Source organism: Ambystoma mexicanum, chromosome 8, assembly GCF_040938575.1.
Source record: "Ambystoma mexicanum isolate Mex_15411 chromosome 8, UKY_AmexF1_1, whole genome shotgun sequence".
In the NCBI taxonomy this organism is placed as follows: domain Eukaryota; kingdom Metazoa; phylum Chordata; class Amphibia; order Caudata; family Ambystomatidae; genus Ambystoma; species Ambystoma mexicanum.
Window position 1 is genome coordinate 1,430,869,620 of NC_090929.1, and position 14,128 is coordinate 1,430,883,747.

Below are 14,128 nucleotides of genomic sequence, written 5' to 3' on the forward strand. Positions count from 1 at the left end.
GAGGCCGGATAGCCAGGCACCAATCCACCCAGGCCGTGACTTAAAGGAGCTTACCTTTTTATTCGTTGGGCAGCACCGCGGCTGGTTTCATCCCTGGGTAGTGCAGTAACTCAAACCTTCCTCCACGACGAGAGCATCTCTTCCTCTGCTGCATCACCCAAACTGAAGGAACTACTACGAACAACCGCCACCGCAGGAGCCACTTCTTCATTTTAAGGTACATTGTTCCGCCAGGCCGCCCTTTCTTCGCGGTAGCACTAAAGGTGTTTTAAATCCTTTACCTACCTGTTGGGTCGGCCGCCCCCTCTCTTAACATGGTCTTCAACTTCTGCAACCACCTTTACAAATTCGTTAACGAAAAACTTGACTGCAGCTACAAGAACATTTTGCTCCTGGGCCCTTGCCCTGTACCACTGACTCTGGCACAGGCCTACTGACTCTGGTCACATCTGTTAGATCTGCTTTCTTTAGATTTATTCTCACTAAGAACTGTGTGGGTGCACCCATTTCTTGTAACTACCCTTTCCTTCCCATTCTTAGACATTGGAAATGCCATTTTGCTCAGTGTTCATTTTAAGTATTGCCTATACTGATGCACTGTCTTGCTGAACTGGTTCACAAACTGATGGGAAGTGTTGCTAGGGTGTATAAGAAACTATTCCTAAATAACTTGTGTTTTCCCCCTTGTGAGGAATTGTTAGAGGATCCCTTGTGTGTAGTTCTCTGGTTCACTTGGTCTACAATTCAACTTGGGAGTGTGTATATTTTTCCTTTGACTTAAATTTAACTTGCTTGATGAATGTGATGTGTTTTATTAGAAGTGTATAAAATAAATATATATCTACTTTTTAAAGACACAGCTTTGGTCATTTTTTCCTGGTTCCATAGTCTAGTGGACCTATTGTGTAAACCCTGAATACTGCTCATCTCCCTCTTGAGATAAGTCTGACTGCTCAGTCACAGCTACCAACTAAATCTTTGTGGTACAGACTGATACCAAAGGGGATTTATTGCTCTCATCTGTAGTCCTAATCTTGTGTAGTACTCCCTAAGGGAACTGCACAGGATTCTGCCTAACAGAGGTTGAGCTATCTCTGGATGTAATCGCTGGATGCATTTGATCTTGCTCTAGAACGTGTGCAATTACAATTCCTTGACATTTGGGATTCTATTACAAGAATTTAGAGGTTCAGGAGTTCAGCCTGAGTGTCAGTCACGGTTCTTTTTTGACTTGATTCATCAGCGTGAGTGCTCGTTACAGCACTTGCACCAGAATGTTTACCTGGCACGGTTGTGGAGGCTCGGTTCATTTTTAATAGCGCTTGGGCTTCTCGTGCCACTTCTGCCAAGTTTCTTTTCCACACTGTTTTCAACTAGTCACACATGGTCTTTTGTGCCTGGTGTACTCCTTTTCCTGTACCATGCATCCAAATGATTGAAGATGAAGGAGCGTCAAATGCATCATGGCTATAATGGTGGTTCAGCTTTTAGAATTATCGTTTATGCTTTCATACATCTTCAGAAAGGGTGCCAAGGAAAGGGTTAAGGCCGACAATTTTGAATGTGCATCCTAAGAAGTGAGTTTTTTGGGAACTTTCTCTGTTTCTTCAGATAGTCCAAAGGGATATCCCCAAGGTAAGAAGAACACTAACGAGATGCCTATTGAAGACTTATCAATCGGTTGATTAGTTAGCACTACATTTATCCCTCAACGAGAGGTTTGAGGTAGTTGGAGTTCCTGCGTAGATGTTTCCACATTTTCCACCTATTTTGTACAGTGAACAGATGACTCCTGGAGGGGTGTATGAATCAATCCTTCTACGTTTGTTTGAAGGAATGTTTGGTCTCTCTCATTGCCACAGAACCGTCATTTAAGGCGGCGTGTCTTGTTAGATTAAGTCTGTTTTCTAGTTGTAAGAAAATCTCGATGTCACAAGACTATTTTTCAGCCACAGTAAGAGAATCGGATCGCAAGGCGTATCTTCACTCAGCAGGTTCATCAGATTTGTGTCTTCAGATGCATTTAGATATATAGCGCCTGTGTTGGCTATAAATTAGGACTCATAAATAAGAACCTCTGGTCATCTTCGACTCCACACGCTCCTTTTCTCCTCACATCTCTGACGTCTCTAAGAAGTCAAACTACCAACTGCACCTCCTCAGAGGTATTCTTACTTTCCTATTCTTCCCGCAGAAGCTCACGGTCTCTAGAGCTCTGGTTCTCTCTAAGCTGGACCACTGTAACAGCCTCTTTCTAAATCTGCCTGCTTCTACTTTCCACCCACTGCAACTCACCCAGAAAAGGACTGCAAGACTGGTCCTTGGCCTCAAGCCCAGGGATTGTATCTCTCCAGCACTGAAATCTCTGCATTGGCTCCCAGTTGCTGCAAGGATTAAGTTCAAGACCATCTGCATTGTACACAAGGCCTTCTGGTGCCTGGGTCCTCAATACCTCGAACTGTCTCTTCGTAGATACCTTCCTACTCGAGCTATTTGCTCCTCCACCTCCCTCAGGGTCAGTCGCTTCTCCACGCAGCGAGTTGGTGGTAGATCATTCTTCGGCTGGGGCCTCCCTCTGGAACAGGCTCCTTCCACCTCCCTCAGGGTCAGTCGCTTCTCCACGCAGCGAGTTGGTGGTAGATCATTCTTCGGCTGGGGCCTCCCTCTGGAACAGGCTCCTTGCCTCTCTGAAACTTGAGGAGAAACATCTCCGGTTCCGGAAGCACCTCAAGACCTTCCTCTTTGCTTCTGCCTTCTCTTCCTCTCCCCTGCTGATTTTCTGTCCGATACTGCACTGGTCACCAGCTACCCTCTGATTTGGGCCTAGGTCCTTGCCCAACCAGTTGCTCACCCGCACTGCCTCCCGACAACCCATGCACTTTTGTCTTTATCTGTAACCCTACAGTCCCCCCTACCTGCACTTTTGGACACCAGATGTCTGCACTTAACCTTGCACCTGCCATATGCTGGCCGCACTTCTTGTTATTGTTTTGATTTCATGTACAGCACTGTCCCCCCTCCCCTTGCACTTTTACCCTCCCATATACCCTGCACTTGCACAATCTCAATGTCACTTGGCCTAGTAAGATCTTGCTCTGTCCTCCCTCTGTTCCCTTTTCCTTTCCTCTTCGCACCTTGAAACACTTATCATTCTGGCTTGGTTCAACTGGAGTGTTGATCGACGCCGAGTTGAGTCAATACAGGCGCGTCTTCTGTGGCATCAGCTTTGTGCGTATTCATTTTAATGGTTTCTGATATCAGTTCAGGTAGTATTTCAGGGACTTCACAAGATGTCAATTCACGGAGGTTGAGAGTTAAGTCTCTAAGTGCATGCTCACTTTATTTTGCAGTGATCGACATACTGAAGCTGTAACCTCAGGTTGAGGTTTTATTTCCTGTTATGGATATAACTGACTATTTGGTCTGCAGTTGTGTACTGCAGTAGGTCGCCAAGAGTAACATTACTAGTGTGCAACATTGTTGCTGAGGGTGGGGTAACTGTAGTGGAGCAAAGAGCCGTGCTATCGTTTGACAGCAAAGGTGCAGCGAGTTATACCGGGGTGCGTTCGTGCTCTTGCTCTTTGACTTCCATTCATAACATATGTCTCCCATCTCGCTATAATGGTCTTGTCTTTTGCAATGGGAGGACGTGTGTTTGGCTATAGGTCGCGGGCCCCAGCCGAGGTGTGGATTATTGAGGGTGAAATTCTTACCTCTTTCCCAGTTTCCTCCCCAATTCACAATCCGATTTCCAATCGGTCTGCCTTGTAGAGTCTTTGGCCATGAAAGGAGGGGTGGACAAGTGGATCTTAAGCAGCAGTTGCACTAGTCTTCTTGTCCGCAGCGAAGCACGTTTCTTCAAAACGGCTTCACATTTGGCTCCCTTTGACATTTTGCAAAAGTCACACTCCAGCCACGGATGACTGAAGCAAATCACTTCTGGCACGCCCGAGTCCCCAGGTCTCCCAGGGAACACTGGAAACACCCCAGACACTGCGACGCTCCGTGCCGTGGAGTGTTTTCCAAGCTTGCGCCTCCTCTGGCAACATCAAATGGGGACAACAGACTGGCTCAGGAAGAAGTGCTTCCAACTCTCACAGCCAGTTAGTCTGCCCCACACAGGAAACACTCCAGACACTCCGACCTAATAGAGTTTTTACTTTCGTCACCACGACCAAGGAACAGGAGACCGGATCCACCGCTGCTGCACCATGAAAGAATCCGGCTGCATCTTCACAATTCCTCGTACTATGCGACTCGTGGTGGTACATACCTCAAGTCACTTTGTCGCTCCTTTCCTGCTGGAGTGCTGATTGCGGTAGTTGGGGTGTTGACCCATACCGTTTCCCCAGGCCTAACTTGTGCGCCCACATGGAGCCTTTCCCAAAGTCCCTGAAACCTTTTCAACCCACAAAAGCATCTTACTTTTAATTAATCCTCTAGAACTTTGCCTTTTCTGCTCCTGTGCCTTACCTGCTTTCCCATCAATCTGACTTAGAAGAACTCTTACCTAGATAGGAATGGACTGCTAAAGCCTTATGGTCTATGGAAAGTAATTTAAGTATTGCCCTGCTATTGTTGGTGCTGTTTAACCTTTTTATTCCCACAAAAGAACATTTTCTGAGTTCACTATAACAAGTGATTTTACTTAACTTGAACTGTGTTCATAAATCGTATAATTCTTTACTTATGGTTTACTCACCTGAAGTATTGCTTTTGTTTTCTATTGTGTTCATTAGTTATGGTACTTCCTTAACTGAATATAACCTTACCTTGGGATTATAAAATAAATATCTATATTACTATAACTACAAGTGTGTAAGGGTTTCTTTGGGGCTATGTAACGGCTTACATCTCCCTCCTAAGATAAGCCTGGCTTCTCTGCCATGCTACCAAAACCTTGAGTAGTACAGACTTATACTAGAAGTTGGGGCCTGTATACCAAGGGATTGTTTTATAAAGTATTGACACAGGTAGACATTAGGAAAACTCTCCTAACACTCGCCGGAACCGTTGCCATTCCGAATTGAAGTTAGAACTTTGGTGGTCGCCAGCTTGTGTGCCGCAAGTCGCCTTCTCCCTGAATTTCAGCTTCCCACCTTTACGGGAACCTGTCCTACAGAAGCTGCTGTGACTGGAAGGATGCCAGTCTTTGCCTGCAATCTGTTACTGTTGCTGGAACTCCCCTTCCTCCATTCAGTGGCGTGTCCAAAGGAGGCCTGCATCGTTCGATTTTGTATTCCTTCACCGACTGGTTGAATCTTGAATTACCAGCCGACAAGAAGAATCCTTGAAACCGCAACTCCTGGGTCCCCCCTCAGTGGAATCAATGGCAGAAGATCAAGCCCCCAGCAACTCCAAGACAATCCAAAAAGACTTTTGGGGAAAATCGAAGTCATGGAGGTAAGTAAGCATCAATGTGTCGGTCGACTACCTCCCGCAACTCTGTGTCCTCCATAGTATAACACTGGGAAACATGTCCTTTGGTCTCCTGTTCCCATTCCACTCACCTTTTTGGTAATCAAACCTCTGTCCGGTATCCTGCATACAAGGCCATTGCATTCTTTCCTGTCTAAATAGAACACATACTGCTGAGAAACACTGCATTGAAACCTGTGATTTTTGGGCATGAGGACCCCATCATCTTAAGGTTTTGACTTCTCATGTTAGGGTATTGCTCTTTTGATGTAGTTCCCATCATTAAGTGCATCAAACTTATCTGCTTTGCTTGAAAGAGTGATCTGTTTATTAAGTGAACATACCGGTAATTGTATATATTTGTATTCTAGAGTTTTGTGATACTACTGGTTAGATTAATTTTCCAGTGTCTTCATAAGGCCTAAAATAAATAACTATTTTTATAACTGATTCTCTATATTGTCATACTGTGTCGACTCATTGAGAGCCCCAGTCACGACTCACTCTTGAGACTAAACCTTGACTGATCTCCACACTACCTTGATTGTGTTTTGGCTAACCTCTGCAAGTTCCCTGTTCATCACAAGTAGGGTGGCCGTCTCAAATCTGTCGTCCAGGCGAGATTCTAGAAATCCATCTTAACATATGCACGTTATACAGCCTTTGTCATCCTAAGCGCTACTTCTACCTGTTTTTCAGATATTTTACACAGCCCTTATATTCTGTGCAATAGTCTTGAGTTTACATGCAGTTCCTCTCCTTGTTAGATTTGCAGTGAAAAAAAACGACTTCTATGTTTCTCTGGGTTCTCTGCAAGTGTTGTACATTTCCTTCCCTACTAATCTATGTGGTGAACACTGAAGCTCTATACACTTTTCTCACTTCTTAGGACTCTGCAGGTGTTGATATACTGAACCTGCTCTTTCCATGCACTTTGCCAGTACATTTGTGACTTGCAATTAATATTACATGAGTTTTCTTCTAGTGATACCCAGGTTTTATCTGCCACTCTTGATGGTCCTATGGAGTGTTTCGTGGGAATTGCTTTGCATTTTTTTTTTAGATATGACAGTGGGCCACTCTAACTCTGGCCCCTTCCCCTATGTGCGTTCTTCAAAAGGACTCCAGTGATCACCACTCTGGCATAATGGGTCCATTGTCATGGAGGAGTGTCTTTGAAGCACGGATTGCCTGGGATGTCCTTGGGAGGTTTCCTGGAGAAAAGTGTTTACTCTTCTCGGGGTGCGGGGGGAAGAAGACGATGGCGGGGGTGATGGAATGCTTCCTTGGCTGGGTTTCACATGGTTCTTGTGGCTACAACCAGGCCAGATGGATATTGCCCTCAGTGCTGTCATGCAGGAGTCACTTCTCAACAAGCTGACAGTATGGCATCCAATGCTTGTGGCTGTATTGTGTAATCTCCGTAGCCACTGCTTCAAAACCAGACATAGCTTACATTGAGAGATTAATAACTACCACCTGTCTGCTAGGGCAAACATTAATTATTATTTGAACCAGAGGGGCAGACTGTTGAAAAGCCACCTCTGCCTGTTGGAACTGTGTGCTCCTGCAGTTGTTTGAAGGGATGTATGTGACCTTTGATGCTGCCTTGCTGCCAATTTAAGGCATTTGTTGGTGGATGTCCGGAAACTGTACCAGACTGTACACATGTACATTGTTTTTTTTTCTCACAGGGAGCAACACACAAATGGGAACTGATTAGCAGATTACACTTTCAGAAACAATTTGCTGCATCATTTTACCAAGCCAAACTAGATGGCCAGATGGCCTGCTGTCAGCCTTCCCTAGTTAGATCTGTTAACTCATAAGGTGGTCTAAGCCAGCCCTCCAGTTAGACAAAAGGGCAGACGCCAAAAGGTTTTGGTGGCCAGCTAATCAGGCTGTTAGGCAGAAACCTGTGCTGTTCCCTTAGGGAACACTGCAAAAGATTTAGGACTACAGGTGTTAGCAGTAAACCCACTTGGTAGCAGTCTTTACCACCCAGATTTACCTGGTAGCTGTGGCTGAGCAGTCAGACTTCCCTCCAGAAGAGTTAGGCAGTATGCAGAGTATACACAATAGGCACTTAGACACAATTATACAAGCAAACACTGACCAGAGCTTTGGTATCAAAGTATATAATTATTTATTTAAAAACACACTGTTTGAAACACTCCAGCACTCTTATTGTAAAACACTCTAAACACAGTTACTATTATAATATATACAACCCTTATTCCTTATCAGATAAGTCTTAGTTAACACCACTTATTTTCATACAGAGGTGAGCGCTTAACTATAGATGGAACTCCAATAATTTTATGAAAAAGGGAGGGAAAAAGACAGAATATGGAAAGGTACACCACTCTAAGATTTAGGAACACTATTAGCAAGGCAGAAGAGCAAAAAGTCACTTGCGAGCCAAAGTCCATAGGCTGGGCCCACTCTTGGAGAGAGCAGAGCACAAATGCGCCCAAGATCACAGTTACACTAGGCTTAGAAAGTCTTGCAGAGAGTTCAAAGAGTTTTAGGGAGGCTTAGAAAAGTTTAGCCAGTGTCCCAGGCTAACCCAGGTTCGAAAGCTGGGGGCTAAATCTACCCCGTACAGTCGGTGGCAAGGGAAGCCAGGCGGAACACGGTACCTTAAGTGGGAAGGATCCTCCTGCGGTGGCAGTTGTTCCTGGCAGTGATTGCAAGTCTCGGCGTCGTCCAGGGGAAGAGAAGATCTCGACTTGGCGGAAAGCTGAAGGTCGTTGCACTGCCAGGCCAGGGAAGAAACCAGCCGCAGAGTTTTCCGGTTAAAGGTAGTACCCTTTATTTCGCGGTCGTGGTAAAACGTGGTATTCCGGTTGCCGGGGTGCGGGGCACAGGCAAGGCGGCCACAAGATGCGTCGGGAAGGCGAAAAGACGGTGAAACTGGTTATCCCCACCAGTCAAAGGAAGAAGACTCTCTGGCGGGAGATCTCCTCTGTCGTTGGGAAAAGTGGTGCGACGGTCCAGCAGGGCACCACCGGTGTCGTCGTGGCAGGTCGGCTCAACTTCTCCCTCGTCGGATTCTTAGGTCCTGTGGTGACTTCTGAAGTTCCAGTCCCCAAAGCCCTGCTTTTATGCAGAAAACCCCCATTCACTCAGCCTAGCTGTCACTCAAACATGCTAAGTGGTGAGCCGGCCGGCTCACCACTTGGGCCAATCAGGACGGAGTGCGACTTGAGTTGCCTAGGCAACTCAGTCCAGGGTGCCTAAATCCCCCTCCACCCCTCCTAAGTACCCCAGACAGAGTGGCACCACTTTGGAGGGCTTCTGTGGAGAAGCCCGCCAAAAAGTGGAACAAAGGGCTCGACTTGGGTTGGAGTCACAGAAGAGAACACAAACGCCATTTTAGAACCGAGTTTTGGCAAAAAACACCCACCAGAGAATTAATATTAATTAAATAAACCGTTGGTATGTTCGAGGCTCTCGTAATTAAATAAAGATAGTAGCCTCGAACAATGGGAAAATCCCATATGGAAATATTCACGGTTGAATATAAAAAGTAGTATCCACTGCCACCAGCCAAAACTCTTATCAGGGGGGACGGAGACGTGCCCCCTTGACTAACAGACCCCGGGGCAATCGAATTGCCCCAGCCAGTACATCCACAATATGATGGTTTGTACTGGTTCTGTTCAGAATTTAAGACTAGTAAAGTCAATGGTGACTTTACAGACCCTGGGAGACAGTAGTCAGTCCCAGGGTATGGAGTCTATACTGGGGAGTCACTGACACCCCTGTGTTACTGCACTGAGTGTGCTGTGTAACACACAGCACAAAAACACATGACGCCCTATGGAGTAAAAGACCCCAGAGCCCATTAAACACATCTAGAGTCAAAGGAACACACTCAAATCATGTCCAAGAGTGAGGGTAAAAGAGTCTCACTCTTGGCAGGAGAAAAAAATAAACCCCATAAATCCAGCAAAGCTGCTGGGGGACTCACTAGGTTAGGAAATTCAGCCTAAACCGAGAATTCTCCCTAACACAGGCTGGCCCTAAAAACCACTGAACACTCCGTTTCACCCACAGTTTGTGTATTGGGCTGTATAGGCAAGGGCCAGTTTAAACCAATAGAGAGGGGTGCATGGGTGGGCCCAGAGTGATCCCATGTTTGCACAACAGCCATTTTAGGCCTTCCTTGATAACCTAAACAAAGGAATGGCCCAAAGCAAAATGGCAGACGGGAGAACTTGAAAATGTCTACTAATGTGGTAAAATATGCACCCCTGGCAAAGCCAAAGCTAAATTACTGTTGTAACCAGTCTCCTTCACAAAACCTCATAGGCCCAAAATGGGTTGCCAAATAGCACCTTATGTCCCAGGGACCTTGTGGGCTACCTTAGGTCCATGAATTAAGAGTTGCAGTGGCAGGGGGGGGCTCAAATGTCCCCCTGACCAGAACAGTAAGACCAAGAACCTAGAAAACAACTGTGAAAAACATGGTTTAGGGGTCCTATTTAATGGGACAGTAGAACCCATAAAAATAAAAATTCAGCTTTAACAGTAGCAACTCATTTTCTTCCCATACCACAACATTATAATGTATAGATTTGCCCCCAGGCATTGGCCTCAAGCTTAGCTGTAGGAGTCGGAAGAATCTGGCCTAGGGCCCTTTAAGTATCCAAGTGTGTATTTTCCAGTGTTCCTGTGTAGTGTTATAATCTGGATTATTTATTCAGACTTGCTGTACCTATCCACCATCCTTCTCCCCTCTTTTGAGTGAAGTCAACATTCTCTGATGTAGCTACCCATAGTGAATTCAGTCTGGTAGGGACCCTATCTTGCCATTGGCTAGATTATCACCTCCCAACAGAGGACTGTTGAAAAATCTCCTAACCTAGATTTCCCCAACCAGGAATTATATTTTAAATACAATGTCAGTCTTTATTTTGGAAGTATGTCAGTTTAAGCATTTTATATTCGTCCAGTAATTCTTTTGACTAGTAACATGAACTACTAATGAACTGATGTTCAGTCTCCAGACTTTGAAGTATGTCCTTCATGTTAACTTAACCAGGTTTTGTTTATGTACTGATATGTCTGTTAAATATTACATTTTCTTTGCTTTGTCTGTCTTTTCCAGGGAAAAATGCAATTTCCCTCGGAGCTGGCTGATTCCAGTGATTCGTGATCACGTTAAAAACACAGAGCTGAGGTTCTTTGCTGTATACTTCCTACCACTGGCAGCCACACTGAGAAACCGAGGCAAGTATATTTTACTCCTTAGACTGAGTGGCTGCGGTTTGGAAGCATTGAACATTGATTTTCTCAAAATGTTTACAGTTAATGTACACAGATGTGGTTACTTGTCTAATGCCGCCTGCTTTACTTCCCTTGCTCTTTTGATCATTCTTATGGTGAAGCTGACCAGTCTGGAAGACTGTGAATTTCTTGTATTGGTACAATTGCACACATCACCTTAAAGTGAACTGCGGTTACGATACTTTGTATTCTTTGAACTTTTTATATAATGGATTTTAGGTTACTTTTAAAATGTGCATAGGACGAGCTGGTGGCAGCAGTTAATCACCGCAAATGGTCACTAATGGTGGCTAGCACCCTAAGATGGCTGTACCTCAAGGTTTTTCACTTGTCCTTTGGTCGTATTTTTCTTTAGCCTTCTTTCTGCCTTCGCAGGCCAGGAAATGCCTTCTATGGAAATACCTTTCCCGGGGAAAGCTACGGCTTTTGTGAGCTAAGGGGCTGTTGCTCTGTGTGGCATGATGAAGGGACTGGGACTGTCTAGTTCAATCCACATCTGTCATGAATGCTTTCTCTTTTAGGCAACTTATGCTCCATATTCTATGGACCCCCAAACCTTTTGCTTTTGGGCCTGTCCTGACTTTTTACAGAGAACTTCATGGCATTTTGCTCATTTGTCATGGGGAAACCGATCCGTCCTTCAGACGATTTGTACTGGCAAACTGTTTCTCTTTTGTCTTTTTACTTTGGTAACTTTTATAACAGTGCACACAGCATCTTACAACGCAGTGCATAGGGATACATTTGTATCGCTGTAGTCTTTTACACTGGGGATGTTTGGATATTTTTATGTGCCTAAAGACAAGCTGGTGGCAGTGTTAGGACAGTTGTTCTAAAGTCCACCAGGGGCCTTATAAAACGATACCCTGGGCAATACAAAAACTTCAACTCTTAGTATAAGGTTGTACCACCTGGTTTATTTGGTAGCAATGACAGAGCAGCCAGGCTTATCTTAGGGAGGAGAGACAGCTGTAGATAAGTACAAAGAAATTGTAGCATACCTATGGTCAAAAGAAACACTGATACACTGATGTATTGTAAAAATAATGGTTTATTTTATATATACACAGGCAAAGAGACCTATTTAGAAAACAAACTGCTATTATCATTCATAAACACAATTATAAAAACCAACACAATACTTGCGGTATGCATACCAAACTATAAACCTTATTTAGAATAGCAGTATGCAATTCAAGGTGAGTAAACCCCAATGATATACATTTAGAATGGTAGAATGACATTCATGGGGAATAAAGCCACATTAGTAGACTTTAAGAATGACAAGGCAATTCAAGGTAAGCAGCCCTATTGATAATAACCTAAAGTGTTTTTTCTGTTTTGGGAATACTATAGGCATGCCAACACTTTGCAACATATGTAACTTATTATTCTTTCAGAATGGTTAGTTACTCAGATTCCTTTTTCAGAACACACTTCAAAGGAAAGTAAATGGCTTATATACTTGAGGGGCAGTCGGCTACTCATGGATCAATAACTCTGGGATACACATTTAGAATGGCAAGAAACTATTCAAGGTGAGTAAACCCTAACGCTGTTTCTTTTACAGGAATAGTCAGTTATACCAATGATACTTTTCAGAAGTGGAACACAATTCTAAGGTCAGTAAAGCACTTGGTATACTTTTCGGAGGGGCAGAATGCAACTCTAGGATAAGGGAGAAATCTGGAAGACTATTTTAGAAAGGCACTAAGTAGTTAAAGGTAAGCAAACCCCAATGTTACACTTTTAGAATGGAAGCAGCTATTCAAGGTGACAGTTCAAAGGTATGTGATAAATGAAGAATTTCTTTTAATTACATATTTTTGATTTTTTACGTTTGCAGTTGATTGCATGGAAGTAGTAAATGTGTCCTACGTCCCCGGTAGTTAATTTTTTTTTTTTTAACCCTTTATTTTAAATCTGACAGGCACTTCACAAGAATACATTATTGCATCATCATAGTAGACAGTAAGCTTAAATAACAGAACAGCATTTCCAGATTCGCTTTCAGTTCAGTTTGTAACCACACAAGAGCAGGGTTTTCATACTATACTCTCATCGTCACTGTCGTGAGTACAGTTGAGCTATGCCCACAGTGGGGCCCATGTCTTTTGGCCTGCATACTGTTGTAATACTTTTTACGTAATGTTACTCATTCTCTTGTACATACAGTAAGTCCTGTAGCCATGTCTTGTGGTTTGGGGCTGCATTAGATTTCCATACCTGTAAAATGTTTCTCTTGGCTACTGCCCCCGCAATGGCAACAAGGCGACGGGTTCTGACCGAGGCCTTACCTGTGTCTCCCAGTAAGTACTTCAATGGGGTAGCATGGATGTTCATCCCGGTGATGTCGCTCACAGTTCTGGCTACTTCTTCCCAGAATGCTTTAACAGGGGGGCAGTCCTGATGCATATAAATGGGGTCTGCTGTGTCAGCATTACATTTGGGGCAGGTTGTTTTTTGGGTAGGGTCGAACTTGGAAACCCTTTGTTGCGTTATATGTAGATTTCGAATTTTAAATTGAATGAGCCTAAAGGTCGAATTAAGTGAGATGGTCTTGGTGTGCTGACAGTATCTGGTCCATTTAAAATCTTTTATAGTGATGCCCAAGTCCCGTTCCCATTTTAGTTTCATTCAAATTCTGGACTGGGTATGCTTTTGGTCTGCCCTATACAGACTGAATATTGTACCTGTAAACCCATCTTGTGACATAGTTGCTGTTATTAATTGGTGTGTCTCGGGGGCCATGGGGGAATGTAGCCCATTTCTTTTTGCATGCTGCTTTCATGCGGTAGTACTGTAGAGTTGTGATGAGACCCGGTCCCACCTTACCCTGAACAATTTCTAGTGAGGCAAACCTACACTCGGGGTATAAATCCCCTAATCTCATTTCCTTCTCAGGGTCCCATTTCCTTTGTAGTGCAGTGTCAAAAGTGGGTTCTAAATCTGGGTAATGCCATAGGGAAACAAATGGCCAATATGGGTTCTCGCAGCCCACCCTTGCAAACATGCTGACCCAAGCCCGTACTGTTGTGGCCACCGGGTCCACCTTCCCAATGTTTCCCTTGATTTTGGCAAACTGCCTCGCCTGTATGCTCGTGGGGTCTACTGCGAACTTTTCAGCTTGCACGTGAGCGTGTGGTTTGGCTGTGTCTGACCAGTATTTGGTGAAGTGGGCCTGTGATATGATATGGTATTTGTAACGCGCCTATACACAAGTGTCAAGGCGCGACGAGGCAGGGAGGCAGGGAGGGAGGGAAATAAGGGGAAAACAGACAAACGATCCTACTAGGCCAGGTGTCATTCAGATCGCGCAAGTGCAGAGGTAAGGGGAAAAGGAGAAAGTGCAGGGGGAGGAGGTGGGGGAAAAGTGCAGTACAAGGTAAGTAGCGTAATAAAAAATAAATAATAA

At 44.4% G+C, this 14,128-nt stretch overlaps 1 protein-coding gene across 1 annotated transcript in view; it reads left to right on the plus strand.

Moving 5' to 3' along the window:
• Window positions 1-14,128, plus strand: part of RRP12 (ribosomal RNA processing 12 homolog) — a 1,372,062-nt gene that overhangs the window by 348,897 nt on the left and 1,009,037 nt on the right. The window contains exon 15 of the mRNA XM_069611582.1: window positions 10,535-10,656. Coding sequence (XP_069467683.1) covers window positions 10,535-10,656 — 122 coding nt within the window. The remainder of the gene's footprint in view (window positions 1-10,534; window positions 10,657-14,128) is intronic.